The 21,378-nt window shown below is 44.9% G+C and overlaps 1 protein-coding gene across 2 annotated transcripts in view; it reads left to right on the forward strand.

Moving 5' to 3' along the window:
* The window catches only part of PITRM1 (pitrilysin metallopeptidase 1), a gene marked incomplete at its 5' end in the record, with an annotated part of 30,216 nt that overhangs the window by 4,615 nt on the left and 4,223 nt on the right, over positions 1 to 21,378 (forward strand). For both annotated transcript variants that reach the window (XM_080918224.1, XM_080918225.1), the window contains 20 exons: positions 181 to 332; positions 1,772 to 1,886; positions 1,967 to 2,063; positions 2,990 to 3,150; positions 4,233 to 4,359; positions 4,610 to 4,698; positions 6,493 to 6,621; positions 7,183 to 7,296; positions 7,710 to 7,806; positions 9,061 to 9,195; positions 10,806 to 10,944; positions 12,333 to 12,449; positions 14,814 to 14,946; positions 16,391 to 16,511; positions 16,621 to 16,697; positions 16,939 to 17,104; positions 18,362 to 18,462; positions 19,179 to 19,299; positions 20,259 to 20,330; positions 20,587 to 20,699. In XM_080918224.1, the coding sequence (XP_080774350.1) occupies positions 181 to 332; positions 1,772 to 1,886; positions 1,967 to 2,063; positions 2,990 to 3,150; positions 4,233 to 4,359; positions 4,610 to 4,698; positions 6,493 to 6,621; positions 7,183 to 7,296; positions 7,710 to 7,806; positions 9,061 to 9,195; positions 10,806 to 10,944; positions 12,333 to 12,449; positions 14,814 to 14,946; positions 16,391 to 16,511; positions 16,621 to 16,697; positions 16,939 to 17,104; positions 18,362 to 18,462; positions 19,179 to 19,299; positions 20,259 to 20,330; positions 20,587 to 20,699 (2,376 nt within the window). The remainder of the gene's footprint in view (positions 1 to 180; positions 333 to 1,771; positions 1,887 to 1,966; positions 2,064 to 2,989; positions 3,151 to 4,232; positions 4,360 to 4,609; positions 4,699 to 6,492; positions 6,622 to 7,182; positions 7,297 to 7,709; positions 7,807 to 9,060; positions 9,196 to 10,805; positions 10,945 to 12,332; positions 12,450 to 14,813; positions 14,947 to 16,390; positions 16,512 to 16,620; positions 16,698 to 16,938; positions 17,105 to 18,361; positions 18,463 to 19,178; positions 19,300 to 20,258; positions 20,331 to 20,586; positions 20,700 to 21,378) is intronic.

Consider the following 21,378-nt stretch of genomic DNA (forward strand, 5'->3'; position numbering starts at 1 on the left):
GACTTATGTCACATAGCATGTATGTGACTCATACATGGTAGTCAGAGTGCATTTTATCAAAAGCTTGTGATGCAAGAATGATTGTTTTGAATGGTGCAGGGTGACCACGGCTCGGGAATTGTGTTACAGGATATTAGGCTAACCCCTTGTCTCCTGCTCACTGTCTCTCCTGGCCCTCAGTGTACAGTTCCGCACAACCCCAATGGACAGCACTGGAGTCCCTCATGTCCTGGAGCACACTGTCCTCTGCGGCTCTCAGAAGTACCCATGCAGAGATCCTTTCTTCAAAATGCTCAACAGGTCGCTGTCCACATTTATGAATGCCTTCACGGGTAAGAAGGACATCCTGAATCAAAACCGTGTTTAGGGGGCTAGAGAGATGGCTAAGCGGTTAAGAGCACTGGCTGCTCTTCTAGAGGTCGTGAGTTCAATTCCCAGCAACCACATGGTGGCTCACCACCATCTGGAATGGGATCTGATGCCCTCTTCTGATGTGTCTAAAGAGAGCAACAGTGTACTCACATATATAAAATAAATAAGTATAAAATAAAAATAAAGTAAGAAACAAACAAAAAACATGTTTGGTCCAGTCACTGGTAGATAAATTATTTTCCAGGAACAACAGTGGACGTAATGTAGTAAATGTTTTAGTGTATTTATTTAAATCCCAACTGCAGTTTCTCCTTCCTCCTCTACTTCTATTTCTCTTCCCCTCACTCTCCCAACCCCTAAACTTCTCTTCTGTCTCCCTCCAGAACAAGGCTGGCCTCCATGTATACCCATCAGTCATGTCATACTGTATCAAGTTGCAGAAAGACTAGGCAGCTCCTCCTCTATTAAGGCTAAAAGAGGCAAAAGAGGGTCCCAAAAGCAGGCAACAGAGTCACAGACAGGTCCTGCTCCCACTGTTAGGAGTCCCACAAGAAGATCAAAGCCACACAACTATCATGTGTGCGGAGGGCCTACATCAGTCCTTGTGCTAGCTGAAAAACGTTAGAAGCTGAATTGTTTTAGGAAAGCTATATGTTAATTAGATTATAAAAATAGAAGTACTAGAGGCTGTCAAGATGAATCAGTTTATCAAGTGCTTGCCTCACAAGCATAAGGACTCACGTTTGGAATGCTAGCACCCTCCTGCCGGCCAGGTATATTGGTGTGTACCTACTATGCAGGAGAGGTAGAGGCAGGAGAATCTTTTGACTTTTCTAGCTAGTCTAGCTGAAGTGACAAACTACAGGTTCAATGCAATAGCCTGTGTCAAATAAGGGGAGTAATGTGCAAATGTGTCAGGGTGCACACAAGTTACCGTGGACATGCACCTAAGCATGCAAATCACATACACACTTATACATGTGCACATACAATTAACACGTAGGCAAATGATACCCGGAGTCTTAGAAGAATGATATGGGGGTGTTTGCAATAAAGTTCAGAACAACTTGGGGCTATGCCTGCAGGCTCTACAGTGTTGTGATGAATATATGTACTGCTTAAATTAAGTCAGTCGCTCAATCTTATCAATTAAACAACTCAGAGCATAGGGAAGGTGTCTACAGAGTTGATACTGATGTCTCTTTAGAGAAGACTTTGGGATTTGGGAAAGGCCGTGGCTCAGGGTGCTGAGTGGAGTGGAAATAACACACACGTATGACGTCTGCTTTCTCTTTTCACGGGAGGGAACCACTGAAGGATGTCAACCAGTGAGACTTTGAAGTGATGAGTTTCCGAGGGCATCTCACATTTCAAGATCTTGCGTTTCATTTCTCCCCAGCCAGCGATTACACGATGTACCCATTTTCCACTCAAAATCCCAAAGATTTTCAGAACCTCCTCTCGGTGTATTTGGACGCGACTTTCTTCCCATGCCTGCGGGAACTGGACTTCTGGTAGGTAATGATTGTTATAGGACCTGTGCTTTGTTTGACTGCTGCACCGTGAGTTATTTACCCAGCTATCATTTATTCAGGCAAGAAGGATGGCGACTTGAGCATGAGAATCCCAGCGACCCTAACTCGCCCTTGATCTTTAAGGGGGTCGTCTTCAACGAGATGAAAGGGGCATTTGTAAGTGTTCATCCTTGTTTCTGCTGTATTGAGTTTAATCTTTTAAAGAAATCTGTGTATCTGTCTGTATATAGCATGTTCATGCGTGAGTGCAGGCCCACATGCCACATGCATAACATGTCCCATGCATGTGGAGGTCAGATGACAACCTGAGATGCTGGTGCTTGCCTTCTACTTTGTTTAAGGTGCATTGTCCTGTTTTTCACACCGGGCATTCTGGCTCGTGAACCTCTGGGGGATATCCTTTTTCCTCCTTTCCATCTTGCTATGGAAGTGCTGAGCTCACAGTGCGTTGCTAACACATCCAGCTTTTTGTGTGTACTGGGGATTTGAACACACATCATCTTGCTTTTGCTTTAACCACTGAGCCGCCCACTCAGCCCAACTTTGTTAAGTTTCGAAATGTGTGTGTACTTGAAGTATAGGGGACCTGTTGCTGTTTAGCATCCTCACCTCGCTCTTCAGAGTCAGTACTGTGAGCAGAACCCTTCAGTGGTAGAAGGGCCTGGTTTCGTTGTGACAGCTTGCCCCGGCCTGTCCTGCTCTTCCAGAGGTACATGGGGTGGTTTGCATATTCCAAGCACTGTGAATAAACACAGTAGCCTCTTTGAATAGCAAACTTGTCACCCCTTGTACTCCATATGGTATCATTTTGTTGGTGACACTCCTTAGTAGTAGCAGCCTTATGTCTGTGGACCAAGGAATTCTTGCTCATCTCTCCTTATCCCACCATTACTTTTCTCACTGACTCAGCTGGGCAGCTGATGAAAGACAAACGGCTCAGTCAGGAGAGCCAGGTCCCAGGTCCCAGATCCCATCCACAGATGATGAGTAACTTGAATTCGAAGTTAAATTGCACCTGTGCAGCTGTTGGTGGTGTTGGATTGACAAGTATTTTCACTGGCTTATTTCTTTTCAATTTCAAGACAGACAACGAGAGGATATTCTCCCAGCACCTCCAGAACAAGCTTCTTCCTGACCACACGTACTCCGTGGTTTCTGGGGGGGACCCTCTGTGCATTCCAGAGCTCACATGGGAGCAGCTGAGACAGTTCCATGCTACTCACTATCACCCAAGCAATGCCAGGTAGTGTCCGGTCTAGAGGTCTGGTGGTAGATCAATAATTGACTTGCTTGCATACAGCTTCGCATTTAGTGGAGAAACATTTGCTGACCAAATCCATAGCTCTGGGAAAGATTGTATTGTTCTAGTTTACCTACAGACCCTCCAGGAGGGATCTCTGTAAACGTCAACAGCCATAACTCTCAGTTGTCAGTGTTTAGTGATTACAACCTTTAGGCTAGAGTCCCAGTTCCCCATCCTGGTCTGCATCTATCTTATACATAGACCAAGAATGGTAGTGTCCGCTCTCAGACTAATGTTCACCGTACTCACGAAGCTCCCTGTTGTCTTTGGCAGAATTGAACTTTTTTGTTGTGGTGGTTAGTTTTTTGGGGAGTGTGTGTGCACGCACTCACGCATGTGTTTTGGCTGCTTTGTTTTGTGTTGTTTTATTTATTTATTTATGTATTTATTTTGAGACAGGGTTTCACAGCATCGCTCTGGCTAGTCTCATGTTTATTATCTACATCATGTGGCCTCGAATTCAGAGATACCCACCCTGCTTCTGATGTCTCTTAAGGGCTGGGATTAAAAGCACGTGCCACCGTGCCAGGCTAAGAGCTGAACGTTAAGTGGTAGTTCCGATAGAAAAGGAAGAACACCTCCGGTGTGTGCAGTCTTTTTTTTCCAGATGGAGACATAAGAGTAGAGTATTCAAAACATGTAATGTGGTAATTTGAGCCTGAAGTTGAGTTTTCTGAAGTCCTGTACTTTGGGCTGTCAATCTTAGTCACTTGTATAGATTGCCTATCATAGGAGCTCATTTGGCTTCTCCAGTGCCTTTATAGCAGGTGCAAAATAAAGTTAAATAATGGTTGTTGTATCTAACCAAATCCTCCTGTTTTGTGTGTGTAGTTAGACCACCCTAAAGCAAAAAAAAAAAAAAAAAAAAAAACTGTAGTTCTATGCACAGTTCATGTTCATGGGAAGATAGGTGGCATATCATGGCACACTCCCTGTCACGCAAACGCCTTTGGTGTTGATTGGTGCCGATTGGTGCCCATCTCAAGCGAGTAAGTGCTGTGTTCCCTCCTCTTCATTTGTAGGTTCTTCACTTACGGCAATTTTCAGCTGGAAGGGCACCTGAAACAAATTCACGAGGAAGCCCTGAGTAAATTTCAGAAGATGGAGCAGAGTACAGCGGTGCCTGCCCAACAGCCCTGGGACAAGCCTGTGAGTGCCCCTCCAGCTTCTGTCAGCCTTTCCATCCTGCCTGTTAAATGTCGTGGAGCGCAGACGTGGACTGTGTGGTACAGTAATGTTTGGAGAAGTCCTGGGCTGCACAGTAAGCTTTTCAAGACTGAGAGAGTGGTTATTGGTTAAAGCTGACTGACAGCCAAGTGTGTGACACGTCCAGATAATCTGTGCCTGGTTAAGATCGTTCGTGCTCTGTGCCTGCCTGAGGTGTCTCGTCATTTTGCAGAGGGAATTCCATATAACATGCGGCCCAGACTCGCTAGCTACCGATGCTGCCAAGCAAACAACTGTCAGCGTTAGCTTCCTCTTACCAGAGTGAGTATGTGTTGTGAACGTGCGCTGGTAGGCAGGAAGAAAACACACAGACTAGATAATTCTCCAGGGCTCATGTAATGGGCAGCTGGGAGGGTTCAAGAATCAGCCAAGTTTTAAGAATGAAGAAAAAATGTCAAGTTTTTAATAGCATCAAGAGTGGGGTTGAGAAAATCAGTTTTGCCAGCCAATCAGAGAAAAGTATTTTTTATTGTATACACACACACACACACACACACACACACACACACACACATATGCATGCATTCATGCACACATACATACACACACATACATTCACACACACATACACACGTACATATGTACATACATACACACATATACATACACACATACATACATACACTCTCGAACACATAGCTACACACATGCATACACATACACACACATACATACACACACATTCACACACACATATACTCGCACATACACATTCACACACATACATACACACACATGCACACTTTCATATACACACATATATACATACACACACACACACACACACACACATACATATATACACACTCACACATGCACACATGGTCTGTACAGTTCATTTGGCTTGGAACTGGCTTTGTAGCCAAGGATGAACTACTCTCTGCCCCTCCCTCTCAAATGCTGCTATAGTATTTTTCACCACTCCTGGTTTTTAATGCAGTGCTGGGAACTGAACCCAAGCTTTCAAGCATGCTAAGACAAATACCCTAGCAACTGACCCACAGTCCTTTCCCTCCTAGTATATATGACTGTTAATTAAGTAATTAGTAGTAAATGCTTCCAGAAAGGAGTCTGGTTTTAATTGTTTAACTTAGACGGGGGCATGTGGGAGGGTGACTGTCAGAAAATGTCTTGTGAATGTTGTCCTCTGGAGAATATGACACATACAAGATTCATGCCCTGAAGAGCATGTAAGAAAGGAAAGATGGGCTCTTCTGCCCTGTCCGAGCTCCGGCTGCCACCCATATCTCCACCTTCCCCTATGGTGCTGACATGGTCCTATTGCTGAGTCTACAGTATGTCAAAAGACATGGTAGACCATCTAGTAATACCACCTGATGCATAGCTAAATTAATTCTCTGGTTCTGAGCCCCTCCATCCCATATACTTAGTAAAATAAAGTAAAACTTTAAGAATTTCTAGTAGAAATTAGGTTTGATGGCGATGCAGGTGCTAATTTAAGAGTAGCTGTAAATGACTTTATGAACTCTCCTCAGGGCTGTCGAGACTGAGACTAAGCCTGAGAACTGAGTTCAGTCCCAGAAAGCTGGGTGTGGTGACACGGACTTCTAATCTCCATGTGGAGCGAGTGTGAAGATAGATAGATCTTTGGGGCTCTCTTTCCAGCCAGTCAAGCAGAATCAGAAACTTCTAGTAAAAATAGGGAGAGACCTCTCTGAGGAAGCAGGGTGGTGGCATCCAAGGAACGATGCATGGGGTCGACTTCTGTTACGTGTGTGTGTGTGTGTGTGTGTGTGTGTGCATGCATGCACAACTTCAAACACACATATGCACACACACATTTTTAAAGAAGAAAATATGCCACCACTACCAGGGGTGGATCTGGGGGAGATGGGAGGTGGAGAGAGACTGAGAGGAGTGGAGGGAGGGGAAACTGCAATCAGTATGTAACGTATGAGAAAAGAATAAAACATTAAAGTATACATACATATGTATGCATGTATGTATGTATACATATGTATGTATAGCCACCAGGAAGTGGTTCCCTTCTTACTGACTGACCATCACTTATATTTCCCCCCCTACACAATGAAGTATCACCGACACCTTTGAAGCCTTCACCTTGAACCTTCTGTCTTCCCTCCTGATTGCTGGACCCAACTCCCCCTTCTACAAAGCTTTGATTGAATCTGGACTCGGCACCGACTTCTCTCCCGACGTTGGGTGGGTTGGTTGTATTCCTTTGTTTGGATTTGATTGACTGGAATGGCTTGACTCATTGATCCTAGTAGGATTCAATATAGGTGATTGGTTGGTGAATTGACTGGTTTGGTTTAAATTGACATGATTGATTTGGTTAGTTTGATTAATGGACAGATTTGCCCGGGTTGGCCTTGGCATTTTCAGTTCTCCTGCCTCAGCCTCTGGGCTAACTGGGATTATAGGCCTGTGATTTAAGGCCTGGATTTATTGGTCTTATCAATACCACTTACATTGTGTTTTAAAATTCATACCATTACGTATTCCTTAAACTATTAAGGCGTTATAAAATAGTTCATTGTTTCTAGAATCATTTTCTCATCATGTAGAAGGTCAGGTAGTACTAACTTTTAGAATTATTGGAAAGGGTATGATTGTCCATTTGACAAGCTGCACATGGGAAGCCAGTGGCTTTAATGTGTACTCTAGTGGGACGTGATGGGAAGGTCTTCAGCCCTGGTGTCGGTTAAGTACATCCCAGATGGCAGCGCTTGGCTTCTCATGGCTTACCTGTTTCTGCTCTAGGTATAACGGCTATACTCGGGAGGCTTACTTCAGTGTCGGACTCCAAGGGATTGCCGAGGAAGATGTCAAGACGGTCAGAGAGCTTGTAGACAGGACGATTGACGAAGTTATAGAGTACGTGTGTGCCAGGACACCTGCATCCATCCTTCCTTCTTGAGCGTCCTGTGGGAAGGAGACCGAGCTATTTCCACTGTTAGCTTCCTCTCAACATCATGGGACGTGTGTTGGTTCAGTTTAGTTCTTTTGTACCTGAGGTTTATTCTGGATTTCTTTCAAGCACACAGTAGTGACATTTCCATACGTTTCCATGATCTGTTCTTATTTTTCTTCCTCATCATGCCCTGTCCCTTGCTGTTCTCTTTCCTCCCCCCCCCACAGGCATGTATCTGTATATTATATCTCACTTGCTTAATTGTCTCAGTACTGCTCTGTAACTGTGCCCCTGAGACCTCTCTCCTCAGCATCTCATTTGTTAATTTGTGCATCTCGGGTTTTTTTTTTTTTTTTTTTTTTTTTCTTTTTTTTAGGAAAGGGTTTGAAGATGATCGGATCGAAGCTCTGCTGCATAAAATCGAAATCCAAATGAAGCATCAGTCGGCCAGCTTTGGCCTGGCGCTGACGTCGGTACGTGACCTTGTTACCGCTGCTGCTTGCCCTTCTGTTTGATTTTGGTTTGATAACTAGTGGTTCTTTATGAGTTTCTTTGTCTGTTTTTATTGGTGTTGTGCATTGTTCCTTTTTTCTTTTTATTTTCTTCTCTTTTGTAATTTTATTTGAGACAGGGTCCTGCCGTGTAGCTGTGGCTGGTTCCGAGCTTAGTTCTCCCTTAGCCTCCTGGATGCCAGGGTTACAGGCAGGCACCACCATGTTTACCAGAACTGTGGTTCTGGACAGCACAAAACATATTGCTTAATACTAATAATTGATTTTCATCTGAGTCTTGAACTTCTACTATCCTGAATCAAATACAAATATACTTCTGATTTAGTTTTATTTTTCTTTCGTTTGAAAGATCTTTTTAAAGGTACCTGTATGAGTGCCTTTGAGAATTTATGCTGTGTGCTTTCAGGAGCCCCTGGGGGCCAGAAGAGGGTATTGGATACCCTGGGAACTGAACGTGGGTCTGCTGCTAGAGTGGTAGCTCTCCTTACCACTGGGCCGTCCTGCCAACCCTTTTTTGTTATCTTCTGATTACCTTGCTTAATTGTCTGACAGATTTTTGTTGTTGTTCCTGGGTGTATATGTGAATGAAGGTGCATGAGTTATCTGGGTGTATATGTGGAGACTAGAGGTAAATCTCAGATATTCCACCTTAGCTTCTGTCCACTGGATTTTCTTTGTTTGTTTGTTTTTAACTTAAGACCGGGTCAATCACTGGCTTCTCCCCTCATAGGCAAGGCTGACTGGACAGTAAGCCACAGGAACTCACCTGTCTCTGCCTTCCTAGCATGCGTCACCATGCTTGGCTGGTTTTTTTTTCTTCTTTATGTGGGTTCTGAAGTTCAGACAAAGATGGATGTGTTTGCCGAGCAAGCTCTTCACCAGCTAAGCTGTCTAAACAGCATCTTAATTGGCTGTTGGGGAATATTATGTTTTTATATGAAATAGATTTATTTATACAGCTAGTGTATTATATATCATAAACAAGGAATGACTTTCTCTAAACAGTTATGTCTTGGGGTGGGACAATAATAGGAGTTAAACACAGGGCCTTGACCATACCAGACAATTGCTGTACAAGCTAAAGTATATCTCAAGCCCTTGACCATGGGGTTTTTAAACGTGATAGACAGTCATGCCTTTTATGTTTATGGAGGTGGGGACTAGTTTCTCTGAGGTGGTAACAGTGCTTTGTGTATTTAAAATTCGTTATTCTAGTATATAGCTTCTTGCTGGAATCATGATGGGGACCCCGTGGAGCTCCTGCAGATGGGAAGTCAGCTGACTAAATTTAGGAAGTGCCTTAAGGAAAATCCAAAATTTTTACAAGAAAAAGTACAGCAGTATTTTAAGGTAAGAAACTTAGTGGATCTGTTTTCTGTGACTTGGTAGTTAGATTTCATAATACTGAAAAGTGTGACATTGACGGTTGTGAAGATCATAATCTATGTAAGCAGTTTCTGTTTACAGATTTTTATATGTGCATTTGTCTGACGACGCCTGCACTGCCACTGTCATCCAGCCTTGGACAGAGGCCTGGGGCATTAAAAGAGAAACACACACAGACACACACATGGGTCACTCAATAATCGGTGAATGCCAACCAGGCTTTACTCAGGACTGTTTTTATATGGGGTGAACAACAAAGCCTAGGGAGGTCAACTGCAGTCACGAGTGTACAGAATGGGATGTTTTCAAGGTAAAGATAGCTCAGATGGAACGTTCTGGGGCATGGTTGAGAACCACAATAGATACAAGGAATGAGTTCTTTAGCAAAACAAGTGGGGGAGAGGAAAAATAAGGCTAGGCTCCAATGGCGGGTTACAACATATGTCCATATGTTTGTAATGAAAAATACACAGCTTAAACTCTAGTTTTGAGACTGTAGGGCAGGTTCAGTCCATAGTTACAGTAATATATGTATGTGCATGTGTAGAATGAATTGTTTGAGGCTTATTTCTCTGCTTTCTATCCTGCTGTGCTTAGCTGTCTGTTGTCTGGTAGATTCTACTTCATTTCTGAGTGTCACAGTGACCTATTCTGAAAGCTTTCTTATAATAATTACCATTGTTTGTGATGAGGAATATAATAATTTGACCTATGATTTCTCTATGTTCTATATATCCAACCCTTCACACACTGATTAATTTGAGTCCGGGCATACACACCCAAGCTAGCTTTGAACTTTCAACCTTCCTGCCTCTGTCTCCTGGGTGTTGGAATTTCAGACAAGCACTATCCTTTTTAGCTGTTAAGTGCATTCTTATTGGAATCTAATCCACTCCCCTCTCCGTATAGAATTATAGTTGAACATTGTGCGCATATACTGAACTGTTGAAGGGAATGACGGAAGCATCCTAGGAGCACATTCTTCATGTTTGGTCAGCGTCTGCCTTGTCCATATAATTTATAAACCGATGAATTGTTAGTTTTATTCAAGAGGCGGATGTGGTGGCACATGCCTGCGATCCCAGAGCTACGGGAGCAGAAGCAGGAAGATCAGAAATCAATGGTTATCCCTGTCTCCATAGTTAGTTTGAGGTCATCCTAGCCTATGTGATACCCTGTCTCAAAACAAACAAACAAAAAAATTGAAGTTCTAGACATTCAGGAATTCATAGTGCTAGAGAAAAATTAATTTTAAGTTCTCCGATCTTTAATTCAAGGTATTAGAAAGGCCAGGTTTTCTTTACAATGAAGATGTACATTTTGGGGCACTCAGGGGTTACAATAGGCCTGATTGTACAGCCAGCACCTGTGGTTCATGTACTGACCAGAGAACAGGTTTGCTTGTGGGGGTTTCATATTGCCACAAACAGCCCTAATAATGTTCTCATCATTGAGAGGTGAAAAAACAGAACTGAAAGCCCAAGTCACGCTGTTCTCGGATGTCTTAATTCATTCAGATTTAGTGTCACCCCATCGTGTTTTAATACGGGTTGCTGTTGTCATGGTTCCCACAGAACAATCAGCACAAGCTGACGTTATCCATGAAACCAGATGATCGGTATTATGAAAAGCAAACTCAGATGGAGACGGAAAAGCTGAAGCAAAAGGTGAATTCTCTCTCCCAGGCCGACAAGCAGCAGATCTACGAGAAAGGTCAGATGGGTTCGGGGTAATGTGACTCACTTGATTCTGTGTGTGTGATGGTTCCAGTTTGTATGATTGGCTTGATGCTCCTTGGGCTTGAACTCGGCGGTGTTCGAGCTAGGCAAGTGATACACTCAATCAGCTGTCTCCAGCCTTGCACTGTTTATTCTGAGGTGAGGCCTTGAACTTTGCATCTCCCGCTGGGTAGCTGGGATTACAGGTTTGTGCCTCCCAGCCTGGAAAACTATTAGTAACTCGGTAGCTGTCAATCAGAGGCCACGGTGAGCATCTTCCCCTCCACCACCACTACCCCGAAGTACCAGTGCTTGACAACAGGGCATTGTTGCTTGTTTTATAGGCCACGTATCTGTCTTGATGCATGTGCATCCTCCATTCTCCATACAGTCTTAGAAAACGTTTTATTCGTGATAATCGCAGGAAAGGCATTTTTGAACACATACAGACTTCCAGTATGTCAACATGGGTTCCAACCGTGGCATTTGGCTGAATCGGAAAATTGACATTCCAGTTCATTTACTTAGATTAGCTCACAGCTCCAGGCTATGTACCGTCATCGGAGGGAGGTTAAGGTGGCAGGGACGTGAAACAATTTTTGCAGCCCATCCAGAGTCAAGATCAGAGTGCAAAGTTTCCGCACATGCCCGCTTGCCTGTGCTTGACTGAGTTTTCTTCACTGTTACGCAGTGCAGAGTCCAGCTCAGGGGTAGTGGTGCCTACATAAAGGGTAGGTCTTCCTACCTTAGCTAACTCACTTAAGACCGTCCTCACAGACATACTCGAGTCCACCTGGTCCTGGTGACTCCAGGGCGAAGTAGAGCAGTAGCGAAGACATTGATGAAAATGCCCCATGCTACAGGAGGTGTCTTTCCTGTGCGCATGCTCTGCAGAGCCCCTTGAAAGTAGGCACAGCCCCGGTTCCCCAACAGTTGTTTCTCGCAGTGGGTTTTAAATCCTGCAGTTCTGTATTTGGAAATTCTTCGGGCTAAATAAAGTCCAGACAGCAAATGGCTGGAGATGAGAAAAGGTTTGTTAAGGCTGGTGATGGACTGTCATGGAAGGTGAAAGTCCTCACCACAGGGACCTTTTGGTTTGAGAAAAGGATAAAGGGAAATATTTCAGATATCGACGATGAGTATATACAAGCAAGGAGCAATTGGGGTGCCATCATAATGGCAGACTCTCACAGTGACAGCGGTTTGCCTAGACATGGCGGGGCAGGTCCCTTACCCCCTGTGGCCTCAGTGGCTCACATTGGATCTTGGATAATGAAGAATAGCATAGCCAGACCCTAAATTCCCCCAAGCCCTAAACCTTACAGGCGGGTTCCTTTGGGTTTTTGACTTTTTGTTTGTCTCTTTTCCTTCTGTCCACTTTAGGTTTAGAATTACAGGCACAGCAAAGTAAACATCAAGATGCCTCCTGTCTCCCAGCATTAAAAGTCTCGGACATTGAGCCCACCATGCCTTTCACCAAGTTTGATATCGCCCTCGCAGGTCATCATCAAACCATTGCCATGGGTGCCTGGGTTCTCTGACTGTGTTAGACAGCAGTTTACAAATGGACAGGCATGTTTTAGTTGTTCTCCAGAAAACATCTCTAAGAACTACCTGCTTATACGGTTCTGCTCTTTGTATGCATTGCAAATCATTATTGTTTGGTTTGTATGTGCACATATATGTGCAGGATTGTGCATGTGTGTGCCCATTGCTTGTGTGTGTGTGTGTGTGTGTGTGTGTGTGTGTGTGTGTGTGTGTGTGTGTGTAGGTCAAAGGCCAATCTTGGTCTAATTCCTCAGGTGCTGTCTACCTGTCTTCACTGGTACTTGGGTTTTGCAGTTCAGCCAGGCTGGATAGCAAGAGGACCAGCTGTCTCTGTCTCTGTCTCCGGCTCAGGGATTACCAGTGCGCACCTCCACTCCTAGCTCTTGTTTAAAAGACTGGGAGGATCAAACTCGGGCCTTTGTTTTTACCAACTGAACTTTTCCCCAGCCCTCGAGCATTATTTTGACTTCAGTGCTAGTAGATTTCTGTCTTTGCTAAGAAGCCTTGTACCTTCCTGTGAATAGATTTGAGGGTGTCGGGGGAATTCCCTGCTCCTGACATCGGGTGAGGATGTGAGTTACCCCTGTGGATGAACTCAGAATGGCCTTTGTCGGAATCCTCCAAGCCCTTACTAATGCTTTCTACCTCTTTAACTTGGCTGTTTCTATCGAAGAGGGTGGGGTGGGGTAAAGCCTTGATAACATTAGCACTAAGGAGTTAGGAAGGGAAAGGGCCTGGGGTGCTCTTGGCCTTTTGTCTCACTGCTTATGTGACCCCAGTCTTGCTGTGGCTGGTGGGATGAGCAACAGTTATCTCTCAAATAGCATTCCCTGGAAGATGATAGGCAGGTGAGTGACCATGGATAGATTTTATTAATTCAGACTAGGGTTGGGCTTTTTGGGGTGTGGAGGAAGGGATTTGATTTGAAATGATTTGCTCTTGGAATGGAGAGTCTCCTCCGTGCTAGGCAGGCACTAAATGACAATCCCAGGACAGGTGTACCATTTTCAGTGAGGCATCCCTGCATATTTTAACAGTGATCATCTCGCACATGTCACGACTGATATATTTGTAATGTGTGTGTGCAGCTGAGAGAGGAGGGGTGTTTCTAGAGATTGGGGTTAAGGTTCTGATCTTTAATCTACAGGTTCTTATTTTTCCATTTTCATATATGGGTATGCGTGTGTATACATGAATGTGTTTGTGGGAACATGTGGGAGCATGTGTGTGTGGACGTTGATACTGGGAATCATTCTCCACTGACCTAGTACATTCTTTATTAAGGCAGGGTCTTTCAACCCAGGGTTGACGGCTAGGGCTACTCTTGCTAGACAGCCTTTTCTGGGGAATCCAATCTCCAACCTTCACGGCTAGAGCTACAGGTGGCTGCTGTGCCCATTGACATTTTACATGGGTGTCTGTCTGGAGATCCAAGCTCTGGTCCTAATGCTTGTGAGGCAGGAACCTTATCTACCAAGTAATTACCCCAGCCCCTCTTATAATTGATTTAGATGTACGTCTCAATAATTTCCTCTATTAAGTTTCTAGTTCTTTATTAGGGGCAATAAATCAGTCATCAATAAATGTTTTCATCCCTCTTTCAGTGCGGGGCACTGTGCTGGGTGCGAATCCAAAAAAACCTACCCCCAGAGATGGGGAGACGCCCTACGGTCATAGAAGGCTCGTGGAGGACGGTGCTTTACGCACCACTCCTGAAGGGTGGGGGAACACGCTGGGGAGACTATCAGCCTGTAGAGTAGATGCTATGATTGAGTGAGGTGTCGTGAGCATGTCCATCCACGTGGACCCACGGTGCTGATGAGGGAAGCCTCAGCAGAGGGCTCAGTGACAGGCGAGACTGAGATGCCGCTGAAATTAGCTGCGAGGTAAGAAAAAACAGGCTCCTTCTCCACCTCAGTGCTTTAGTAAGCAAAGGGTTTTCTACCGGCCCGAAAGTGTGGCAGCCTGTCTCAGCTGTAGCACATCTCCATGCTCTTCCAAGTTGTAAGCCTTCATCCTTGAAAAGCAGCACTGTGGTTCCTAATATACTAAGAATGATTAGGGGCTGGAGTGCAGCTCAGGCGGGAAAGAACTCGCTTAGCTAGTCCGCAGAGTCCTGACTCCCCTCCCATCTTAGAAGTAAACCACATGTGAGGGCCCCTCCCTTTAATCCCAACAAGAGAAGTCAAGAGTTCAAGGCAAACCTTCATCAACACATAGTGTGAGAACAGCCATGAGACCCTGATTACAAAAACAACAGCAACAACCCGTTGAAATTCGATTAATTAAACCAAGAGCACTGCTTTTGTTTTCCAGCCGGAGACATCCCTGTGCAGTACTGCCCGCAGCCCACCAACGGCATGGTGTACTTCCGAGCCTTTTCCAGTTTAAACACGCTGCCAGAGGAGTTGAGGCCCCTTGTGCCTCTGTTCTGCAGTGTGCTGACCAAGTGAGTTTTCGAACTCGGTAATTGCACATTTGTGCTGCTCATGGTGTTTATTACGTGTGTATGTGTGTGTTTGTGTGTAGGAGTCTGTATGTGTTTGTGTGTGTCTCTGTATGTGTGTGTTTGTATTTATGTGTGCAAGTCTGTGTGTATGTGTGTGTGTGTGTTGGTGTTTATGTGTGAGAGTCTGTGTATGTGTGTGTTTGTGTTTATGTGTGAGAGTCTCTCTGTGTGTGTGTTTATGTTTGTGTGTGCGAGTCTGTCTGTGTTTGTGTGTGTGTGTCTGTGTGTGTCTGTGTGTTCGAGTCTGTGTGTATGTGTGTGTGTTTATGTGTGAGAGTCTGTGTGTCTGTGTGTGTCTGTGTGTGTTTGGGTTATGCTCATGCCGTGATGGTGGTGGTCACTTCCCAGGGTGTCACTTTGTTTCTTAAGCTAGTGACACAGTATGTACAAGCTATTTGCTCTCTTACAGTCATATTTTCTTACATAAATAATGTTATAATATGAACCTATGGAAGAGATAGTTACTTATGAAGGCATCTGTACAGGTGGATCGCAAAAGATCTTGAAGAAAGGGGAATGTACTTAGGAAACAGGAACAATTCCGTGTAAGGAGTGACTACAGCTTGAGAGATGTCTTTGCAGAGCTTGGTGGACCCCTTTCTCTGCTTCTCTCCTGAGCTAACTCCTGGCTGCTTTCCCCCACGGGCCAGGGTGTAAGTGGAGAGATCTAGAGTTATGCTTGGAGTTTTTCTTGACAGTGATAAGCTGAAAGAAAGCAGCAGTTCCTCTCCTCTGACAGGACAATACAGGGAAACCAAGGCTGGGACATGGCCCAGAGGCACTTGCTGCCCCTGCTGAGGACCGAATTGTAGTAGGAAATGTCCCTGACCTTTGGGACATTCTGTCCCCATTCTCAACCATTTTAGTAACTCCCAGTCTTTGCCCTTTTAAACCAGTTTTCAGGGCCCCTCACAGTCGTCCCCTGGGCTCAGACTGATAATGTTTCTTCTAGACACATCAGCACCCAGAATGTCTACATTCATTTCTTAGCTCGCCCCCACCCCATTGGCAGACATTTGAGCAAATGAAGTATGTGTGAACATATTTAGGAGAGAGAGAGTTCTCAGGAGAGATGTATGAGCTAAAGGCTGGAAAAAGCACATTCAGCCTGTTATCTTTAGTAAGGGACACTAGCTACTGAAGTGCTTAGTGTCCTGAGCACTGGACATGAGTTCCGAATGGAGAAATGGATTTGTATGTCTGTGAGAGAGCACATGAGCTGTGTAGAGGGTTAAAGGTCATCATGCATTCAAAACTCCGCAGAGAGTTTCGATTATGAATTACAATAACCTGTGGGGGGTTTGCAAATGGTAGGCACAGTTGTTCACTCAGGTGCTGCCCAGAAGGGCTCCCAGGTAACTCAGGTGTACTTCTTTCACGTCAGGATGGGCTGTGGTATCCTTAACTACAGAGAGCAAGCCCAACAGATCGAGCTGAAAACGGGAGGCATGACTGTCACCCCCCATGTGCTCCCTGACGAATCACAGCTGGATACCTACGAGCAGGTAGGTAGCCCATCACGATCCGACTGTAGTCAAAGGCTTGTTCCACAGTGTCCTTGTTTTTAATGGCGCCAGGATTAATTCTGTCCTGTATCTTTCTTTGGTGATGCAGGGTGTGTTATTTTCATCCCTCTGCCTGGAGCGGAACCTGCCAGACATGATGCATCTGTGGAGCGAAATATTTAACAAGTAACTTTACTCACACTGTATATTAATAAGTAGGAGTATGGCATATCTAATTCTGAAATGCTTTACCGAGTGATTTACCTCGCTTGTCAGATTCTAGTCCGGTTTTACTTCCGGTTAAGTCCCCTAAGCACGTAGACTATTTTGAAAGATACTGAGTTCCTTTGTATTAAATAGTTCCTCTGTGGTATCGAAGTGGAGCTGCAGTACTCTCTAAGACCCGTTTACCCCTCCCCTCTTGTAGCCCGTGCTTTGAAGAAGAAGAGCACTTCAGAGTGTTAGTGAAGATGACTGCTCAGGAGCTCTCCAACGGGATTCCAGACTCAGGGCATCTCTATGCAGCACTCAGAGCAAGCAAGACACTCACGCCTGCAGGGGACTTGCAGGAGACCTTCGGTGGGATGGATCAGGTGGGCACTAGCAAGGCCACGTGCTGGTCCTAGATGAGCATGGGTTCCAAGGTTCCTGGAGTTGGAAATGTTCTCCTCTAAGACGTGATTTTTACCTCAGGAAGCTAACCTTCTAAAAGCTGGGTTTGGCCGTTTATGCTTAGATCCCAGTGCCAAAATGGCAGAGAGACTGGTGGATCCCTATGAATTCCTGGCCAGCCAGCCTAGCCAACTTGGGGAGTGCCATGCCATTGAGAGGCAGTGTCTCTCGAAAAAGGTGGGCGGTTCCTGAGAAATGACAGCTGAAGATGTCCTCTGGCCTACATGCACACACACATGGCCATGAAAACACACACACACACACACACACACACACTGAAACCAGAAGGCTTTCTAACTCACTTCTGATTTCTAATTCCCAGACTTCATAGAAGAAAGTATTTGTTTCCTTTCTTCTCTATACTACACAGTCCCTCAGCGTCACCCAAACTGGCAGTTAACACACATGTGCACACAAATCCAGGACACAGCCAGTGCCTAGTCACGACCTATATTAGGGATGTTTGCTATTCGAAACCTGTCCAGGAAGAAACAGACAACTGGAAACTATAAAATTACTACTGACATAAAAAAAAATTATAAGGCGCCAAAATAATTGCTGTGCTGTGGAAACATACTTTTCTATAACTCGGCCAAATTCCAGAGCATCACAAATTGTACTCTGGCATTAGTTATTTTCCTGCTGGTCTGATAAAATACCATGGCCAAAGGCAATTTAAGGAAAAAGACATCTGTTTTAGTTTGTGGTTCCAAAGGGATAGAGTCTGTCCTGGCAGGAAAGGCATAGGGTCATGAGGCAGAAGACACCATATTTTCTTTTCAGAGAGAGAGAGAAAAAAAAGAGAGAAGAGGAAATGGGGTGAGGCAGTAAACCCTCAAAGCCTGCCCCAGTGTTTTTGTATTATGTATATGCCCACCACCCAGAAAGTCACCTTGTTTCTTAAGCAGTGTTCTTACAGTATGCACAAGCTGTTGGCCTTCTTATAGTCATATTTGCTTATTGTGACAAATCTCATCCAGCAAGGCCCTGTTTTCTAGGAGTAACATAATTTCCCCAAACATCATCCTGACGTTCCAGGGACCAAATGTTTAAATACCTGAGTCTTTGGGGCACTTTTCTCCTCCCAAGCCCCGCAGCTATCAGGTAAAGTCTGTTTGAACGGGCAGTGTCTTGACTTGTTGGTGTGGTCTGATTTGGGATCTGCCCCCTGTGTTCAGGTGAAGGTGATGAAAAGAATTGCAGAGATGACAGACATCAAGCCCATCCTGAGAAAACTACCCCGGATCAAGAAGTATCTACTAAACTGTGATAACATGAGGTGGGTGTCCCGCCTGTCCCCAAACAGCTCTTAGGAGTCACAGCATTCTGTGAAGAGAGTGTGTTGGTGTGGGTGTTAGGTTACAGGATTGACTTTGGCCTTTCATGCGCCAAGGGAGTGAAAAGAGTTGCATTTTAATTTAGCAAACGTTGTATGACGTGGAGAAGAAAGCAACTACTTAGTGTGTGGAACTGTGGGCTCAGCGGTTAAGAGCACTGACTGTTCTTCCAGAGGTCCTGAGTTCAGTTCCCAGCAACCACCACGTGTCTTCTGGCATGACTGAAGACAGAGACAGTGTAGTTTACATAAAACAAATAAATCGTTTTTTAAAAATGTCTAGAACGTCAAAGTAGACTTTAGGGTAAATGTAGTTTCAGATTGCTGAACTTTCTGTGGATTTTTTTTTCCACCCTCTGTTATACATCTGAAGGCATTTGTCGAAGCTGTGGGTGTTCTTGCTCTTCTGTACGCCCTTCCCGAAACCGCTGTGTTAGCATCTGGGTGGCAGTGACACGTATCTATACGATGAGAAAGGCTGCATGATTGCCACATCTGCCTACTGTTTCTTCCCAACAGCTTTTGTGCATTTTATGACAAAAGCTGTGTCAATCACTTCATGTCTTTGTGTCACACACACCCAGATGTGCTAAGTTAGTAAGATGTAAGCGAGGGAGTTGGTTAGATGGCTTTTACATGTACATGATTCTCCTCTCCAGATGTTCAGTGAATGCCACCCCTCAGCAGATGCCCCAGGCAGAGAAGGAGGTGGAAAACTTCCTTAGAAATGTTGGCCGAAGCAAAAAGGAGCGAAAGCCTGTCCGTCCGCATATTGTGGAGGTAACAGACCTTGTACTTCTCACCTTGACACATGTCACCTGATCTTGACACGCGTCTAGCATCAACCTACTTAAGTGAGTTCAGGCCCTTGATTTGGTCTTTGCTCATACACCATGTCTTTCTCTTCACACATAGTAGTGAGCTTTTTCCTAATTGGGAGGAACAGTGTTTGGCGTGGGACATGACATTGCCGGAAACCTTGATCTGATGACCTTGTCTCCTGTGGTGTAGTGTGTTTGGTTCCAAATCCTACACAAGTTGGTAAAAGCCTTTCACTGTGTGTCATTATTTCATGGATTTTATCCTTGTGTACAGTGCCTGTCAGCGATGATCTCACCAGCTCAGTTGATCTGCAGAGGTTTCTTTAGGTTTTCCTTTTTTGAGTCTGAGTCCTTAGGAGCCTCACCCATCACTGCACAAAGCTGTCACTTTGCGGCTCTTATAGGAATTACATTAGTGTGGTGTGTGCTGCAGTTCATGTGACCCTTCTTCCAGTCAGCATTTGGTCTCATTGGCCTCTTCACTCTGTGACGAGAGACCACATGGAGGTGGCCTGTCATGTCACCCAAACCTCATGCTTTAGAGTACAAAGAGATAATCTAGGTCATTATTTTTGTTGTTGCTGTTACATTTATGTGAAGGTCAGAGGACAACTTGAATCAGTTGTCTGTTCCAGTCTTGTGGGTTCAGGCCCCTTGAGTTATCTCACTGGGCCTGAAAGATTTAGTTTATGACTAGAAAGTACCAAGAGGTGGTGGTGGGTAATTAAAATACTCTTTTAAGTTTGTACACGGGCTCTCCTCATTAACTGTTTGAAAAATGTGCTTAAACTCTCATCACGATATGAAGCCCGTCTGCCTTGGCTGGCCCATGTTTTAAACTCTGTAACATTCTAATGTCTACGTCTTAAATATTTCAAGGAAGTTTCTCTTCACTCTTGGATACTTTCTTATTTTCAGAAACCCACACCCAGTGGCCCCAGTGGAGGTGCACATGTCAATGGGTCCCAGATCATCAGAAAACTGATAACAGTAAGTGACCCAGGTTGTCAGGCCTGCTGTGCATGAGCATTCTTCTAGAAGGACCATTCCAGGGCTAAACCGCAACCTTAGACCTGGGGATGCGCTGTCTCCTTATTACCATCCTGAGTCTTTTTTTCTTGAGACAGCCCAGAATGGGTGTCATATTCTTCCATAAGCCTTTATTTAATGAGCCACCTGCGTTTACTACCTGAGGGCTGCATTGGGTTGTGCATTCTGGTCTGACCCATAGGCCTCTGCTCCTTAGGACCCTACGTTCAAACCCTGCCAGATGAAGACACATTTCGTGCTGCCCTTCCCTGTGAATTATGTTGGCGAGTGTGTCAGAACCGTTCCCTATGCCAATCCAGATCATGCCAGGTAGGAAGGGGGAGAAGGGAGTGTATCCCCCACCCCAGCTGAACTTGACTGAAATGGTAGAAAGGAGGTAGACTGGGGAGATGACTGTGTTGGTAAATTGCTTATCATGCAAGTGTGAAGACCTAAGCTGAGACCCCCGTTACCCTTCAGAAAAGCCAGCTATTCTGCATCTGTAATCCCCCATGGCACCGAGGGGAAGGTAGGCAGACTCCTGGAGCTCATTGACCAGTGTAGTAAAATCAGTGTACTCCAGGTTCAGTTAGAAACCCCATCTCCTAAAGTAAAGAACATCGTGTCTGAAGAGTGGCCACGGTAGCTGAACTTTCACTTCCAAACGAATGAGCTTCCTTACTAACATATACCAATTAAAAGTGAAAGAGAAAGTTGCAAAGCAGTTAATAACAGAATATCAAACCCTGAACTTACACTGTCCAGCAGAAGTGGCTGGATATGCACTGTGGGAGCTGCCTGCTAGAGTCTGGGTTCATAGGCCTAGCCATGTTTTCTCCTGGAGTGAGGCTTCTGGCTCCTGGAAATGGCTTGCCTTCCAGCTGTCTTCAGAGCACAGTGTTTGTCGTATTAGGCTCTTCTCAGGGGACCAGCCTACCCCAGGACATAAGGTCTTCAAGGACACTTGAGATGAACACTCTTGCGTCTGAGACAAGGAAACCTACCCTGT

Source organism: Micromys minutus (genome assembly GCF_963924665.1).
Source record: "Micromys minutus genome assembly, chromosome: 6".
Taxonomy (NCBI): domain Eukaryota; kingdom Metazoa; phylum Chordata; class Mammalia; order Rodentia; family Muridae; genus Micromys; species Micromys minutus.